The sequence below is a fragment of the Aquarana catesbeiana genome, linkage group LG03, assembly GCF_042186555.1.
Source record: "Aquarana catesbeiana isolate 2022-GZ linkage group LG03, ASM4218655v1, whole genome shotgun sequence".
Taxonomy (NCBI): domain Eukaryota; kingdom Metazoa; phylum Chordata; class Amphibia; order Anura; family Ranidae; genus Aquarana; species Aquarana catesbeiana.
Genome location: NC_133326.1, coordinates 654,695,240 through 654,712,474, shown reverse-complemented (window position 1 = coordinate 654,712,474; position 17,235 = coordinate 654,695,240). Strand labels below are relative to the sequence as shown.

Below are 17,235 nucleotides of genomic sequence, written 5' to 3'. Positions count from 1 at the left end.
AAGAAAAACCACCAAAGAATTTCTCAGATGCTCATGGCAAATATAAAAACTCATATAAAAGTGTTCAAAGTCCTAAAAGGTGCATCCCATTAAATAAATCTGAGCAATAATGCAATGAAATCCAGTAAAGTGTATCACATAAAACTAAACGTAAATTGTTTCCCAGGAGTAATCAGCATCCAAAGAAATCAGGTGACTCAGAGAGATGATCTTTTATCTGTCTTGCAGATTGGGAGAAACTTTTTTCTAGGAAAGGACCGTGGAGACCGGAGAAAAAGTTACAGCGATCCCTTGGACCTTGTGAGGAAAGCAACAACAGACTGGTCGTTTACTGTTGCCCCACCTATAAGATTGGGAGAAAACTTCCTTCTAGGAAAAGAAGACCCATAGGGGTCTATCTATAAATGTGAGAGGCTAGCACTACTGGGAGGAGGATTGCAGAAAGACATGTTTACCATCTTACATCTTTAATTTGGACTATTTCACCTGTCTTTATCCCCCTTGTCTCTTCAGTTATATACTCAGATTTATATTTTTCACTTTGGAACTGATCATCTCTCTGAGTCACCCCATTTCTTTGGATGCTGATTACTCCTGGGAAACAATTTACTTTTAGTTTAGCTTTATGCGATACACGTTACTGGATTTCATTGCATTATTGCTCATATTTATATTATGGAATGCACCTTTTAGGACTTTGAACACTTTTATATGAGTTTATATTTGCCATGAGCATCTGAGAAATTCCTTGGTGTTTTTTTTTTATTGACGTGCTATATTAGCGCTACTTCACTACACGATATACAAAACCTCACTTACTTTCTTAATTATTCAGGTTTGAGGTTTGTTAACATTTTGGATTGACAGAGCCCTGTAGTTGTTCAATAATGAAATGAATCCTCAAAAATACAACTTGCCTAATTGTGCAGTGTATGCTACCTGGGTATCCTCAGACTGAAGTGGAAGAGCTTACCAATTTTAATGCGTGGCACAGGAGGAGATATTAAACTCCATCCCTACCTATGGTCTTGCACAGTTGTACAGGCTCCTCTCCTGTACTAAAATTGATAAGCTCCGTGTGCATTGGACCCACAGTAAGCAACGTGTGCATTAGAAGTTGCAGCAAATCAGAAAGACCCACATCTTTTCCTGGGTGGAGGATCCCCAGTATCCTCTAGTCCTCTGCTTCCAAGTCCTTCTGTTCCCGGCATGCCCCTTTCTATCACTGGATTTCAGTTATTTCAATCATGGAGGCTCAGAATCACATGAGGCCATTACCATGGGCGGTCTGCATGCAAACATAATCCGCCTAGGAATGCCCACTCCAAGTTGACACCTGCTCAGAAGAGCATTATGATATTTGAATAACTCCTCCCTACTGCTTTTATGATACCCTGTTTCCCCGAAAATAAGACCTAGCGTGATTTTCGGTGATGGCTGCAATATAAGCCCTACCCCCCAAATAAGCCCTAGTTAAAGTCCTTGTAGGTCTTCTTTTCAGGGTAGGGCTTATTTTCGGGGAAACAGGGTAGGGCTTATTTGGGGGGGGGGGGGGGGGGGGGGGTAGAGCTTACATTGCAGCCATCACCGACAATCACGCTAGGTCTTATTTTCAGGGAAACAGGGTAGTAAAAGGGCACAAGAGAAGCATTGAAGCAGGGTGCTTTGTTGTTTTCAAGAAGCTATGTGCATAACCCAGCCAGCAGCCTCTCTTACCAGACATGATCTGCCTACATTGCCTAAATGTGGTGGTTGCATTAGTGTCCTTTATTAGGATTTTCTTTTCACCTTGTGAATACATTTTTTTTCCAACTCTCTTTACTGAGCAGGATGTGCAGCAAAAGCTAGGGACGAACCATTTAAAACTGACAGGGGTGCTTATGGTGGTCACTTTATTCATGTAAAACCCCCCCATCTCAAAAAGAAATAAAAAAACAAAAATACCTGTTGCTGTATCTGCATAAAAAGTGTTAGCTGGAATGGAGCTTTATTAGTCAAATCCATATAAATCTGCTAGTGCATCTAACACTACCCTTACCCCAGATTGAAAATGCTGCTGTCCAAGGGTGTCTCCAGTTCTTCATCTAGAATAGAGACACCCCAAGGCCCCTTTTACACAGACATAATGATCAGGCCCACCTGTCCGTTTTCCAGGCGGACCCAATCAGAACCTCCATTGCTCATGTGTTCACTGACACCCTATCTGGTCCGCTAAAAAACTAGGGATCCATTTCCCATCTGTCTAATCGTGGATCGGATGAGTCTGATGGAAATGGACAGGCGATCAGTTTTCATCCAACGGCCCCATAGAGAACAGCGAGCCATGTCTGTGTCCACTCTGCATAGCGGAGCGAACACGGACCGGTCATCCGCCTGCTCATTGGGGACCAGCAGACAGATCCGCTTGACAAAGTCCGCCCAGTGTGAAAGGGGCCCAAGGCAAAGAGGAAGATTTACTAAATCTGGTGCAGCTGTGCATGGTAACTAAAATTAAAAAAAGAGAACTAAAGCAACCACTACATTTAAGGATCAGTAAGTATTAAAAATTTGTTTATGGGCTTTATACACATTTCAGGAGGAAAAAAAAAAAAAACCAAAACACATAAGCACAAATTGAAATAAATACAACCTCAGTGGGTTGGCTACATATTTTTAAAAATAAAACCTTTAATCCATGATCCTTGAACTAACCTGATACCACACCTAAATTAAGCCCTTGTTCTGTATTCTTGCCATCTCTACACTGACAAAAGATGCCAGCACCAAGCCATCAGTGCTGAGATTGAATAGTCTGGTGTGACAGTGACTACCTGGCCCACAATAACACATGTATTCAACTGGGTCTTGTTGCAGAGTGGACACATGCAGAATGTGAAGGATACATCCTGGACGACTCTCTGGGTGGCTGTGTCTGGTGACTGAGAATCCTTCAGGAGCTGCAGAACCTGCTGTAATCCTTCTTCATCAGGGCGCCAGTCCATCGTTACAGCCACTAGCTAAAACAGAGCAAAATGAAGACATGTTAACACCAGTGCAAAACCAAGCCGATAACTTCTTCTGCCTATGCAGCACCGGAGCAGACCCTTAGTATAACATCCCCTGTAGGTAGCCACAAATTAAGAAAAATGCTCAAAATGTGCAGGTATATAAAAAAAAAAAAAAGGAGCATGTACCACACTCCATTCCCCCACAGGACAACGGGTTTGCCAACTGCCACATAGGAGGTAGCAAGACTTTCGCCAGGCCTGCATAAGCTTTAAAGTGTAAGCTAACCTTTTCACAAAAAATGAAAAAGTGAACACTACACCTTTCACCACTCCCAGGTGCACTCACCTTTGGGAATGATAAGCTATCAATGCCCATGCAGCAAATGGAGTAGATCCTAAAGCTGCGTTTTCCTTCCAGGATGAATCAGTAATTACGATTGGCCAAAACAGTCATAATCACTCTGGTCCACCTTGTCTTCTAAGGGGGGGGGGGGGGGGGGGGGCATGACTGTCAGATCCCTGGACCCTTGCACTGGCTGTGTGGGTAATGAAAGCCAATTATCCACCGAAGTAAGAGAAGTGCCAGCGGGAGTGTGAAAAAGTGAACTTACACCTTAAGACTTCTGTCAGCAGATGAATATGGAGGTGGGGAAGTGAAGGGAAAGTATAAGCTGCTGGTGGGGCTCCCATTAAAGTGAACCTATTGCTTTCTCTGAATGGGTAAAGCACCGGTACACTTTAAAGTGGTCTTTTCAGTGAAGACTTTTCTCAATCCCGAGAAGAGGAAGATGGGGCTGCTCTGTAACATGTTAATTTTATTAACAGAAAAATAAAAACGTTACTTTACAATCATTTTAAAGTGACACTAAACTCTGGTTAAAGTGTAACTAAACCCAGGACCCTGCATTCACTATATCTGGTCTCCCACAATACACAGAACATGGAAATGCAACTATTTTAGTAAATCTAAATTGCCAATTACCTTTTCTCATCAGCAGTATATAGCAGTTTTGTGACTTCTATCAGTGTTCAGTCAAGCACTGGTTAAAGCTTGCAAGAGGAGTTTTCTGACAGTCCTATGAGACTGCAGGACCCCTGTCCCTCTGTATGGACAGTGCCGAATTGGCCCTGTGCTGATCACACGCACTCTCCCAAGATAAAAAAAATCCTCTCTAGCAATACATACCAAACTGAGCATGTGCAGCCTGACTCAATAGACTGTTTTATCAGGACATTATGAGGGGACAGTGGAAGGAGGGGAGGATCAGAGAAGCCAGGATCAAACAGCCTTTATACACAATGCACAGGATTAACCCCTTAGGTTCCACAGCGAGTATAACAAGCATGTTTTACTGCATTTACAGACTGATTTTACTGTGGTGGGTTTAGTATCACTTTGAAAAAAAAAAAAATCTATTCAAGTATATACAAAAAAAAAAAAAAAAAAAAAAAAAAAAGGAAAGAAGGACCTTCTATTGTTCTTAACCTCCTCCATATTCCCTTTTTCCTATGTGGCTATGTTTTTTCCTCCATGGTCCCACTGTATGTAGGAACATACCCACCCTCTCTTGCTTGCTCCCAAAATGGACTATGGGCTATGACATAGATCCCCAATCCCCAGGCGAGGCTTGATCTGTATTTGCGGCAGCTCACATTGCCACCTGGTCTCTGCCTCTTGTCAGGTTGGCGGCCTGCTGTAAGCTGTACACGCCGGGGATTAGTGACATTATCATGGACTTCTGCTATGCAGTATGTGATCTTTTTTTTCTCCAAACATAGGCAGACAAGAGATGTCTGGCTAAATAGTGAATTATTACTTCCTTTCATTAGAGCGAGCATTCCCAAAAGAGAATGGAAGAAAATTTCCAACCCAGAAAAGTCCACATTTATATAAACTAGACTATAAAAGCCTTGATATGTGACAGCAGAGATGACATGTAAATACCCCCCCCCCCCCTTTTTTTTTTAATATGGCATACTAATGTACACAATTTTAGAGGGGGGAGGAGTTTATGTAACATTTAACCCAGCTTGCCATTAACTATAACTGCTTACAGGTGTTCTCGTTTTTCTTTTTTTCTCTTTTATCTTTGACTTTTAGGATTTCCTCATCCTTGAGGGCAGCAAGGCCTATGTCATTACATATTTGTCTGGGTATCCACTTGTGCACAGGAGCGTTTTTTCTCTGCTAACATTCTTGTTGGCGGCGGGGGCCCTGCTGTGGGCTGCACTGTGCAGGGGATCTGGGTTGCATGCACCTTGTGGGGGGTTTAGTGGCTCCACACTGGCTTGTGCCACCCCGGTCCCTGGAGCGGTTGTCTTCCAGGAGGCCGGTCACCGGTGCTGGGGAGGTTGGGGGCCACTGGACTATGGGAATGTGCATAGTGGTTAAACTTTGTGTGCTCCTGATGGGCACAGGTTCTCCAGATCAGACAGTATGAATACGAATACCCTCATCATACTCAGGGAATCCTTACTGCATCACCTCTGGAGCCCCCACGGTGACCATATTTGAGAAAAAAAAAAAAAAGACTGTAGATCTATACATAGAACAGCTTTCAGTGTTTTAATGTACCCGACTCAAAATGTGGGATTTTTTTCCCCCCCTACATGGGATGTCACGAGTGTATTTCGTAGGCTTTCAACTGCTAATAATATCAAGAAAGCACTTCAATGATGCCACGCTCCAAATGTTCACTCAAATTAACTTAATCCGAGCTTTACCTAATCCACAGACCCCTTAGCAGCTCAAACATCCTCACATATGCTCTTGTGAGGGTCCTACTCTTTAACCCTTTTTCTGCCTCCTATGACCGGATGTAAACCTCCTCTGCCATTTCTCCAACATGCATATGACACACTTACAATATTTTCACTATGGGCTTTCTATTCGATAACTTTGTGAATACTTAACATGCAAAAGTAAAACATACAGTACATTGTTTTAGAGAGGACAAACTAAGCTTTGGTAATATTGTTTTACAACTTTTTTTGTTCCATGTGTGACAAAAGAGTAAAAAGAAAAGTGCTTCCTCTTTTCAATAGTGTTTTTTTTTTTTTTAAGTATATGCAATGAAATACAACACATGGTAATCGCCGGCAATAGTGGAGGAGGGAGAAGAGCTGGATGATTTATTTATTTATTTTAAAGATGCATCTCTTCAAGCAGAACTAAACCCATTGATTTAAAGTGGAAGTCTTTTTTTTTTTTCTTTTTTTAAAGTCAGCAGCTATAAATACAGCAGCTGCTGACTTTTAAAATATCGACACTTACCTGTCGAGGGAGCCCGCGATGTCGGCACCCGAGGCTGAACCGTCCCTCGGATGCTGCCGCCATCTTCGTTAAGTGAATCAGGAAATGAAGCCTTGCGGCTTCACTTCCCGGTTCCCTACTGCGCATGCGCGAGTCGCGCCGCTGCGCAATCCAAACAGTCCCTGCTGTGTCTGGGACCCGTGTGTGTCCCAGCAGACAGCGCGGGGGGACGGGAAGAGGCGTAGACTCCCGTGGGAGTCTATGCCCGGAAGTGGGTGCAAATACCGGTCTTAGACAGGTATCTGCACCCCCCTCCCCCAAGAAAGGTGCCAAATGTGACACAAGCGGACCTTATATTTTTATGCATGGCCCACTCGAAAATATCTGGGGGCTCACAGAAGAGGTTGGGCAATGGGCTGTCTACACCAGCCTCTCTAACCCTGGGTGCCATCTGGGCTCATCAGGAGCGGAATAGCCATTGGCTTTCTTGCCTAACACCGCACTTTTTTTTGGCTGGGAGCCTGCTCGATCGTGAACCTACAGTACAGAAACGGAACTGTCACCAACAGTTCCCGATATTAAAGGAAGGATTCATTCAGACAGGAGCTGTGGTCTGCCTGAAATTGCATGCAGGCAAACTGTCTGCATTAGGCATGCATGGGTGGGTGCAGGAAACCAGTCAAATCAGGACATGCTGCTGTGTTTGCACACAGGCTGCCTGTACGCAGCTCCAGCTACGATGCCTGGGCCACAGTTCCATGTCAAGCCGGCCAAAGGTTGATCAAATCTCAGCCAAATCAGCAAGGACCAGCCGAGATTCAAACCATGCATGGGCAGGCTGGGTACAACCAACCTGTCAAATTTTTGCATGTGATCACTGGTGGCAGCCATAGTCACCGGCAGTGATGGCTCCCCACTGGCAGAACACAATAGCGCTGTGGACGATCAACACTGTCATACGTGGCATGCCTTGAATCTGTTTAACCAATGTGATTAGTTCCACTTTAAAGCAGAACTAAACCCATCGATTTAACGGTTTAAAACTGTTAAATTCCTAGCATACCAGGAATGCTAACTGTCAAATTGCTTGTGATCTCAACCAATCTGTCAAACCATCAAATGACTGGTGTCATAACTGATCACATATGCAGAACCATGACAACTGCATAGAAAAGAGTCTAAGATGACAGCTTCCATCGCTGTAGAATCAGATGATAGTAGGGTTTAGTTCTTCTTTAACCACTTACAGACCGCCCGTCGTCGTTTTACGTCGCTACTGTGAAGAGGAAGGAATATTATTATGGCAGCAGCTAGCTGCTAGGGCTGCAACTAACGATTATTTTCATAATCGATTAGTTGGCCGATTATTGTTTAGATTAATCGGTTAATAACCTTAAAAAAAAAAAAAAAAAGTGTGGTGTATAATTTAGTTAATATGTAAAGTTTTAAAAAAAGGAAATTTATTTTAAATATCTCTATGCAGTGGTAAATATAAATAGCCAACTATATGGTTAGGGAGCAAAATATCTAATCCACTCTGAGAATAACAGACAGAAGAGATATACTGTATATACTAAAAGAGGCGATATACTGTATATACTATTAGAGGAGAGATAAGAACGTTCGTTCGATTTTCTAATCCTTAGTGGGGTCAAATCGACGTTCATTTTCAACCACAGTGATGGGAAAATTTGGAAATAATAAACTTCTTGGAGAAAGGAATTATCAGATAGTGTATGTGGTTTTCGTTCAGAAATTACAATTATTTTTAAAAACAGAATGTTAAAAACAAGTGAAAATTTCAAGCATTCTTTCATTCATCGAATGTACAAAGATTTTTCGTCTTAATATTCTCATCTGAAAATTGATTGGTGTGGCCAGCATAAAGCTCGGTGCACACCTATGCAGTTTGCTTTTGATCTGTTTCTGCAGTGCTCTTTGCTGTGCGTTTTGATTTTTGCGCACGTGATTTTGCTGCGATTTGTGTTTTTGCATTTTTTTTGGCCAATTTGTTGTTGGGCAGATTAAAAAACACAAATTGCTGCAAAAACGCATTTCATGCTTTTCTGCAGCTTCTCCATTGAAGTATGTTGAACCAAAAAAGCACTGTTTTGCGTTAAAAAAAAGTCAGACGCTTTCCAAATACGCAGCAGCTGAAAAAGCATAGATGTGAACGTGTCCCATAGGAAACCATGTAAATGAACTGTAGTCCGTTTCTGCAAAAAGCACTAAAAAACACATAGATGTGAATCAGGTGTAAGACGTTTAGTAACATAATGGGGTTAAAAAACGAATATTAGCCCTTTATAGTACAAAAAAAGCAAATAATCACTACTGTAAGGGGTTCATTTTTTTTACTATAGAACTGTGAAAGAAATAGTTACAGTAGCGATTACTTGCTCTTTTTGTACTATAAAGGGCTCATTTCAGTTTTTTTTTTAACCACATTATGTTACTGGCCGATTAATCGATTAATTTCATAATCGATTAATCGATTAGTTGTTTCAGCCCTACTAGCTGCCATAACCCGGGTATCCTCTTCAGCAGGCGGTCGCTTTCAGATAAAAGTGGTCTCTGTGGAGGATTTGCAGCGAGATCACCTATCGGCCCCCTCCCGCCACGCTCCAATACCCTCCACCACATACTGGAGCCATTGGTAGCGACAGAGGCATCGGGTCCTGCGTCCTGTTAGGCATGGAGCTGAGTGAGGAGAAGATGGCCCCCACCGGTCTCCATATCAATGCAGGGCGGAAACCACTTCACAATGTCACTTCCGCCCATAGCTCCTAAAAGGGACATAAAAAAAAAAAAAAACACATTTTCTCAAATTACATTTTTTTATTTTTTGCATTTTAGTGTAAATATGAGATCAGAGGTCTTTTTCTCATATTTAAGAGGTCCTGTCATGCTTTTTTTCTATTACAAGGGATGTTTACATTCCTTGTAATAAGAATAAAACTGACAATTTTTTTTAAAAAAGAAGTGTAAAAATAAAAAAGGTAAAATAAGAAAAAAAAATTTTAAACGCGCCCCGTCCTGACGAGCTCACCTGCAGAAGTGAACGCACACGTGAGTAGCACCCGCATACGAAAACTGTGTTTAAACCACACATGTGAGGCATTGCTGCGATCGTTAGAGCGAGAGCAATAATTCCAGCCCTAGACCTCCTCTGTAACTCAAAACATGCAACCTGTAGAATTTTTTAAAACGTCGCCTATGGAGATTAAGGGTAAAAGTTTGTCGCCATTCCACGAGTGGGCGCAATTTAAGCGTGACATGTTTGGCATCAATTTACACGGCGTAACATTATCTTTCACAATATAAAAAAAAAAGTTGTGCTAACTATACTTTTGTCTTATTTTTTAATTCAAAAAAGGTGTTTTTTTTGTTTTTTTGTTTTTTTAAAGTGCGCTTGTAAGCCCGCTGCGCAAATACGGTGTGACAAAGTATTGCAACGACCGCCATTTTATTCTCTAGTGTGTTAAAAATAAAATAATATATATTCTCAGAAAGAGGCTCGGTCCTTAAGTGGTTAAAGCTGAATTCTGGAAATGTATTTCCTTTGTAAAAAAAAAAAAGCGAGGGCACCCAATGAGTAAAGTCCAAGGAGGTTCATGACATCTCCTGCGCTTATCTTTATTAAAACTGACAGTTTTATTGCACTTCTGGAAGATAGTCATCACACTATATTGCTGGCAGCCCAATGACTGATGCTTCAAGTGTCAGCATCTTCAACATTACAGTTGATGCAGCTGCTATGCCCACCTCCTTCTGCTCAATCACAGAAGCCTTTGTATTATGTGAATTAGCCAAGAACAAAAGGAAGGAAATACCCCTACAATATAACAAAAATGTACCTACAATATGGGACGAAAATTTGAGGACAGTACAAACAGGCCCCAAATGACCCCTTTTTGGAAAGTAAAAAGTCCAAGGTATTTAGTAAGAGGCATGGCAGTTTTTTTTGAGGTTGTACTTTGTCACAATTATTTGGAAAATAAAATGCAACTTTATTTTTTTTTACATACTGTCACCAATTCCTCTTAAATTTTGTTTCTTTGTTATTTTTTTTCTAACACACCGTGACCAGAGCAATACATTGTTATCATAGTAAGTGGGGAAAAGATCAGGATTATTTTTTTCTTTCTATCTTTTGCTGTTAAAAGGTAAAGAGGAGATTAGGGGGCTTTGTGACCCCAGATCTCTTCATAAAGAGGATCTGTTATCCTTATTTCTATTACAAGGGATGTTTACATTCCTTGTAATAGGACTATAACTGAAAAACAAAAACATTTTTTTTTTTTTTTTTCCTATTTAATAAAACACACATTTGAAAAGCAGCTGTACAAAAACCGTGTGACATAAAAAATTGCAACAACCACCATTTTATTTAGAGCAGCGATGGCATACTTTGGCATCCCAGATGTATTGGAACTACATTCTAAAGAATATATAAAGATGAAGGCAGCAGATATACATTTAAAACTTATGTAGGGAGATTTGTTTCATCCCTGTGTATCATCTGAGGCTGTTCACTTCACTGGGTATATGTGAGGGTTTACATCCACTTTAACCACTTTAATAATGGGACTTATACACCTTCCTGCCCAGACCAATTTTCAGCGATGTCACACTTTGAATGACAATTGCGCGGTCATGCTACGCTGTACCCAAACTAAATTTTTATCATTTTGTTCCCACAAATAGAGATTTCTTTTGGTGGTATTTGATCACCTCTGGGATTTTTATTTTCTGCTAAACAAATAAAAGAAAAAAATTTTGAAAAAAAAAAAAAGACTTTGTTTGTTACAAAACTTAGTAAATAAGTATGTTTTCTCCTTCACTGATGGGGCTGCACTGATGGGCACTAATGGATGGTACTTGATGGGCATCACTGATTGGCAGGCATTATTGTTTGCCACTGATTGGCATCCATTATGGGTACTGATTGGCATACCTGGTGCTGACTAGTGGTGGGCATCCCTGGTGGTCCTTGGCTATGATTAAGCGCCTTTAACGGTGTGAAACGCGTCAGCTATCATCTGGACCTGTGTTTCTGATTGATGTATGGATTAAGCTTTATTCAATAAAGGCAATATTTTGGAGCGCGGCCGTCCTTTTTCCATTTTCCACCTGGTGGTCAACTGTGGGCATCCTCAAGGGGGGGGGTCAATCAGCGCAGACCTCTACCCCCCCTCCCCCGTCACAAGAGCAGCCGATCCACTCTCCTCTACTCGTGTCTGAGACGCGAGTAAGGAAAAGATGATAAACGGCTTTTCTTGTTTACACTAAGTCGTGATTGGACACGGTTGATCATGTGGTAAAGAGTCTCTGTCAAAGACTCTCTACCTAGATCGGAGTTGTGGTGTGCCAGACTGACACACCGCAACAACAATCGCTGTGATGCGCTACCTGGGGGGGCGCGCAGCGGCTTGTTATCCTGAAAGACGTCCGGTCAGGATACATTTTTGCTATGTGGCTGGCGGCAAGTGGTTAAACACCCTCAAGTGGAACTACACCCTCCTATCCCTTTTAGCCAAGGAAGCTGCCATCTAGGCCTCAGTTTGATCTGCAGTTGCCACGGTGCTGCACATGTGAACGGTTGTGACGCCAGACATTTGATGGTTTGACGGTTGGGTTTAACACACAAGCAATATGACAGTTAGCAATCCCCAAGAACCCTTTTCACGCTGAGGTGCTTATGCGCTAAAAACAGTGCCGGAAAACTGCTTCCCATTCATTCCAATGGATGCTTTCGCACTGGGGTGGTGCACAGGCGAGGCGGTGCAAAAAGTCCTGCAAGCAGCATCTTTGGAGCGCTAAAAAAAAAAAAAATAAATAAAAAGCGCCTCAGAAACACCCCTCACCATTGAAAATAAATTTTAAAAAAGCGCCTGAGAAACACCCCATTGAAATGAATGGGCAGCGCGTCAAAATCACCGCAAAACGTCTTTTTTTGAGATATGTGGCCTTAAAGAGGTTGTATCGTCCGCTTGGTCATTTTTACCTACAGGTAAGCCTATTATAAGGCTTACCTGTAGGTAAAATGAATATCTCCCAAACGTGTACGGTTTAGGAGATTATTCACCTTGACGTCAGCGACGCATGCGCAGTGAAGGTCCGGCGTATCTTGCCGGAACAGAGGGTGCATGTGCGGGAGCGACATCTCCGCGGCTCCAGCCACTGACAGCGCCGGAAGCCACGAACCAGGAATAAACAGAGGGGACTGGTCATCTCCCTCAGTAGTGACCGGCTGGGCCCTGTGGGAGTTTTGTTCTAAGGTATTTCATAATTAAGTTAGTATGCGGTGCACATCAGCTCGTTATGACTTTGCCTTACAGTTTTTTTGGGGTTTGAGCATACAACCGCTTTAGGGAAAAAAAAAAAAAAAAAAAACGGGCAGGTTTGAGCACCTCGGTGTGAAAGGAGGTCTAACGGTTTTAGTTTAGGGGTTTAGTTTCAATGCCTGCTCACTGTGGATCATAGCGGAACTTTAGAGGCCTCAGCATTATGGTCAGCATCTGGGAGTTCCAGATAGGCTATAAAAAAAATAAAAACATAAAATAGACGCAATGCACACCCGTTTCTGGGCCTTACTAGGAGTACAACAAAAACACGTGTAGCGTCCCCATGCAAGTTAGAAATTTTATTTTTTTTGGTGGTGGGTCATAATTGGTATAAAAATATACAGATAAAAGTTTGAAAAATAATTAAAAAAAAAAAAGGCCTAAAATTTAAAAAAAATAAAAAAAACGCAGGCACTATCCATTAGCATGGCCCCCTATGAAGGTCCATGCTGTCCTGTACAGTGGGGGGTATAGGTGGAGAGATGGAGGGGGAGGGGACACTTCCTATGAATGTATATGGAGCCCTGCCTGGGTGAGAAGCCTCTGCTGTACACCGCCCGCTCCTCCTCCTGTACAGAAGAAGAAAGGCGCGGATGATGGGAGTAGTGGTGCCCATTAGGTACACAGGCCTCTTTGTAACCCACCATAGGGATCTCCGGCAGCACCGCCCGGCTCAGCGTGCGATAAGCCGGCAGGGCATTCGGCGGCACCAACGTACGCATACCACATTTACCAGGCCTGCCGGGCCCCGCATGCCGCCCCAGGGCCTCCACCCGCCCCCCGTTCCCCCTCCCCTCCGGTACCGGCAGGCCCCGGGCTCTCACCTCTCAGGACGGAGCAGACTCGCGGGCGGCGGAGATACAGAAAAAAAGAGCGAGCGCGGGCTGATGACGTCAAACTCACCCCTCCGACCAATAGGGTGACGAGCTGGGGGGCGTAGCCGAGCCCGTCCCGAGCTAGGGATTTTAAACTTGGCTACGCCCACTTCCTGCCGGGCCACGTGACGCGCCAGGGGGCTGGAGGACCGCGGCGCCATCTTGGTTGGGGCAGAACAAAAAAAAAAAAAAAAACCTTTATGAATAATTGATGTGTAAACAATGAGGGGGTGGAAGTCATAGCTGGGCAAGTTTAATTTGCTGGGAAGAAGTTCTTGTGAGAAGTTTCCTGTCAGAGCTTCTTCCGAATGGCAGAGTCCGGTTTTGGCAGTGGGATTTCAAATATATGACACACAATACAAAAAGATGGGGACCTTCACCCACAAGACTGCATTAGGGTTGCCACCTTATCCCTTTAAACCCGAACACATATTAATTACACAGGTTCTGAGGCTAATTTCATGCAGATAAGGCACCAAATGAGTTTAATTATCACCTTAACCACTTCCCGCCCGCCCTATAGCGGATTGACGTCCGGGAAGTGGTTGTGTTATCCTGACTGGACGTCATATGACGTCCAGCAGGATAACATGCCGCAGCGCGCCCCCGGGGGCGCGCATCGCGGCGATCGGTGGAGCGGTGTGTCAGTCTGACACACCGCTACACTGATCTTGGTAAAAAGCCTCCGGCGGAGGCTCTTTACCACGTGATCAGCCGTGTCCAATCACGGCTGATCACGCTGTCAATAGGAAGAGCCGTTGATCGGCTCTTCCTCACTCGCGTCTGACAGACGCAAGTAGAGGAGAGCCGATCGGCGGCTCTCCTGGCAGGGGGGGTCTGTGCTGATTGTTTATCAGCGCAGCCCCCCCTCAGATCACCCCACTGGACTACCAGGGATGCCACTAGGACCACCAGGGAAGGGGCAACGTGGATGGCCAGGTATGTACCCCATGGCCATCCACATGTGCCCAATCTGTGCCAATCAGTGCCCACAAATGGGCACTGATTGGCACTATTATATCCATGATCTGCCCAGCAATGCCCAGATCTGCCCAGCAATGCTTTTTTCAGTGCCACCTGTCATTGCCCATCTGTGCCAACTGTCATTGCCCATCGGTGCCACCTGTCAGTGCCCATCTGTGCCCATCTGTGCCCATCAGTGCCCATCAGTGCCACACATCAGTGCCACACATAAGTACCCATCAGTGCCACCCATATATACCAGTCAATGCCACCTACGAGTGCCCATCAGTGCCGCCTATGTGTGCCCATCGGTGCCACCTATGAGTGCCCATCAGTGCCGCATACCAGTGCCACCTATCAGTGCCCATCAGTGCCACCTATCAGTGCCCATCAGTGCCGCCTATCAGTGCCCATCATCAGTGCCCGTTAGTGCCACCTCATCAGTGCCACCTCATTGGTGCCACCTCATCGGTGCCCATCAGTGCCGCCGTATCAGTGCCCATCAGTGCAGCCATATCAGTGCCCATTATTGAAGGAGAAAGCGTACTTATTTACAAAAAAATTTAACAGAAACAAAGAAAAACTTGTTTTTTTTCGAAATTTTTGGTCTTTTTTTATTTGTTGCGCAAAAAATAAAAACCGCAGAGGTGATCAAATACCACCAAAAGAAAGCTCTATTTGTGGGAACAAAATGATAAAAAATTTGTTTGGGTACAGTGTAGCATGACCGCGCAATTGTCATTCAAATTGCAACAGCACTGAAAGGTGAAAATTGGGCTGGGCGGGAAGGTGTCTAAGTGCCTGGTATTGAAGTGGTTAATCAGCCACAGAAACTGTGTAATTAATATGTGTTCGGTTTTAAAGGGATGAGGTGGCACCTTTTCTTCAAGACAAACCCGAACACTTTAGCGGCCTGGAACACCTTTCGGTGCCCCAAGTAGAGTAATAATGTGGCGCGTATAGCGTGCCGTAGCGAACAGTGGGTGTGGCCAAACTGCTTTTGCTGACTTCATCACCCTGCCCCCCCCCCCAGTGATGTGGAACCTGTCCCCAAACAGCTGCTATTAGCAGTGCATACCTCCCAACTGTCCCTGATTTCGAGGGACTGTCCCTGATTTGGAGCAAAGTCCCTCTGTCCCTCATTTTGGTCTGATCTATATAAATGTATATAAAATGCACATTTTATCTTTCAAAAAATGTTTCCCAGTGCTAAACCTTTTATCCAATTTCTAAATTGCTGCATTTGTACATTTTAAAAGCCAATATAAAGGAATAGTAGTGGTAAAAAAAAGTCCTTGTGGATTTAATTAACCTTTTTTTTTTGGTTAATTCTCCTTTAAGGGGGTGTGGCAGGGGGAGTGTCCTACGCCTACATCTCAAAATGTTGAGAGTTATGGCAGTGAGGCTATTTTGGTTACTTGGGGAGCCACAGCCCGGTCTGAATAATGTGTAAAGGTTTCAGTCTGCCTGAAACCCGGGCACATGTTTCAAAACCTGGACTGTCTGGGTGAATCCCGAACAGGTGGCAACCCTAGGCTACATTTGCACCTCAACGTAGCGTTTTTGAGCGGTTTTCCAACATTTTATCACATGATTTTGGCCTGTTTTCATGCACGTTTTTATACAGCATTTTTGGCGTTTTTTTCTTAGCCGATAGGGAAAACTATCATCTGTTGCATCATTTGTCGCTAGGTTTTTCAGCTTTTTTAGCTTTTCCATCAGCTTTTATTTATTTTCTAATTATTATTATTGAATAAATATAAAATGTAGCGCTAAAAACTGAACACATATACATAGGTTTGTAATGTATCCAAAATAATGTGGTCATACAATGATAATAAAATTGTGGAAAAGTTCAGTTCCTATAATGGTCCTGAAAGGAACCAATACAAAGTCCACCACCAAATGGTGGCTGGTAAAAGATGTAATACACTGGAGCACTCCAACAATGAGGGCATCAAAGGTGGTAAATCTTCAATCTGGAAACAGGTAAAGTAAATCTACTCTTACCAGAACAGGTGGACTCGAATGTCAGCGACAACGAGTCATAAAGGCAGGATGCCGAACATCGGCAAGTCAACGAGACTCCAGGGGACCAAGGACCTCCAAATACGACTCCATGGTGCCTTGAAACACCAGCAGGGGCCTTGTTGGTGATACCTTGTTTTATTCACACCTGTTTTTGATGTTGCATATCTTGCCTTATGTCGTACCAATATTTTGTTATGCCTATCTTTTGATCTGCTTTGAAAATATATAAATCTATTGAAAGCAAATACGACTCCAAGGAATGTTGTAACCAGCCGCCGTACCGGACTTCTGATGTTGAAAACACGAGGACTGGAACTTGGGTACAGGAGGAAAAACTGGACCACACAGGAACTTTCGTCCAAAAGAATAGGCAAAGAAAAAATGCTTCCATATGGTGTAGGTCAAAAAAGTTTTTTTTTTTATTTCTAAAAACCAGAATACATATATAAATGTAAAAACGCGTTTCGTCCCAAAGGACTTCAACTGGGGCATCAGTTGAAGTCCTATGGGACAAAACGTGTCGGGCTTGGCTTTCTGCTTCTCACATTGCCCCCCATTTTTTACTCTGTGATCACAGTTTTTACTTTTATCTATGTATGCTGGTTTTTAGAGATAAAAAAAAAACTTTTTTGTCCTACACCATATGGAGACATTTTTTCTTTGCATATACTTTTGGATGAGAGTTCCTGTGTGGTCCAGTTTTTCCTCCTGTACCCAAGTTCCAGTCCTGGTGTTTTCAACATCTCAAGTCCGGTAGGGCGGCTGTTTACAACAATCCT

General features: G+C 43.3%; 1 protein-coding gene across 2 annotated transcripts in view; it reads right to left on the bottom strand.

The window, feature by feature from the left end:
• Window positions 1–13,559, bottom strand: part of TNPO2 (transportin 2) — a 59,598-nt gene extending 46,039 nt beyond the window's left edge. For both annotated transcript variants that reach the window (XM_073622721.1, XM_073622722.1), the window contains exons 1-2: window positions 13,412–13,559; window positions 2,883–2,996 (exon numbers count right to left, since the gene is read on the bottom strand). In XM_073622721.1, coding sequence (XP_073478822.1) covers window positions 2,883–2,981 — 99 coding nt within the window. In that variant the 5' untranslated portion in view covers window positions 2,982–2,996; window positions 13,412–13,559. The remainder of the gene's footprint in view (window positions 1–2,882; window positions 2,997–13,411) is intronic.
• Between the last annotated feature and the right edge of the window lie 3,676 nt (window positions 13,560–17,235).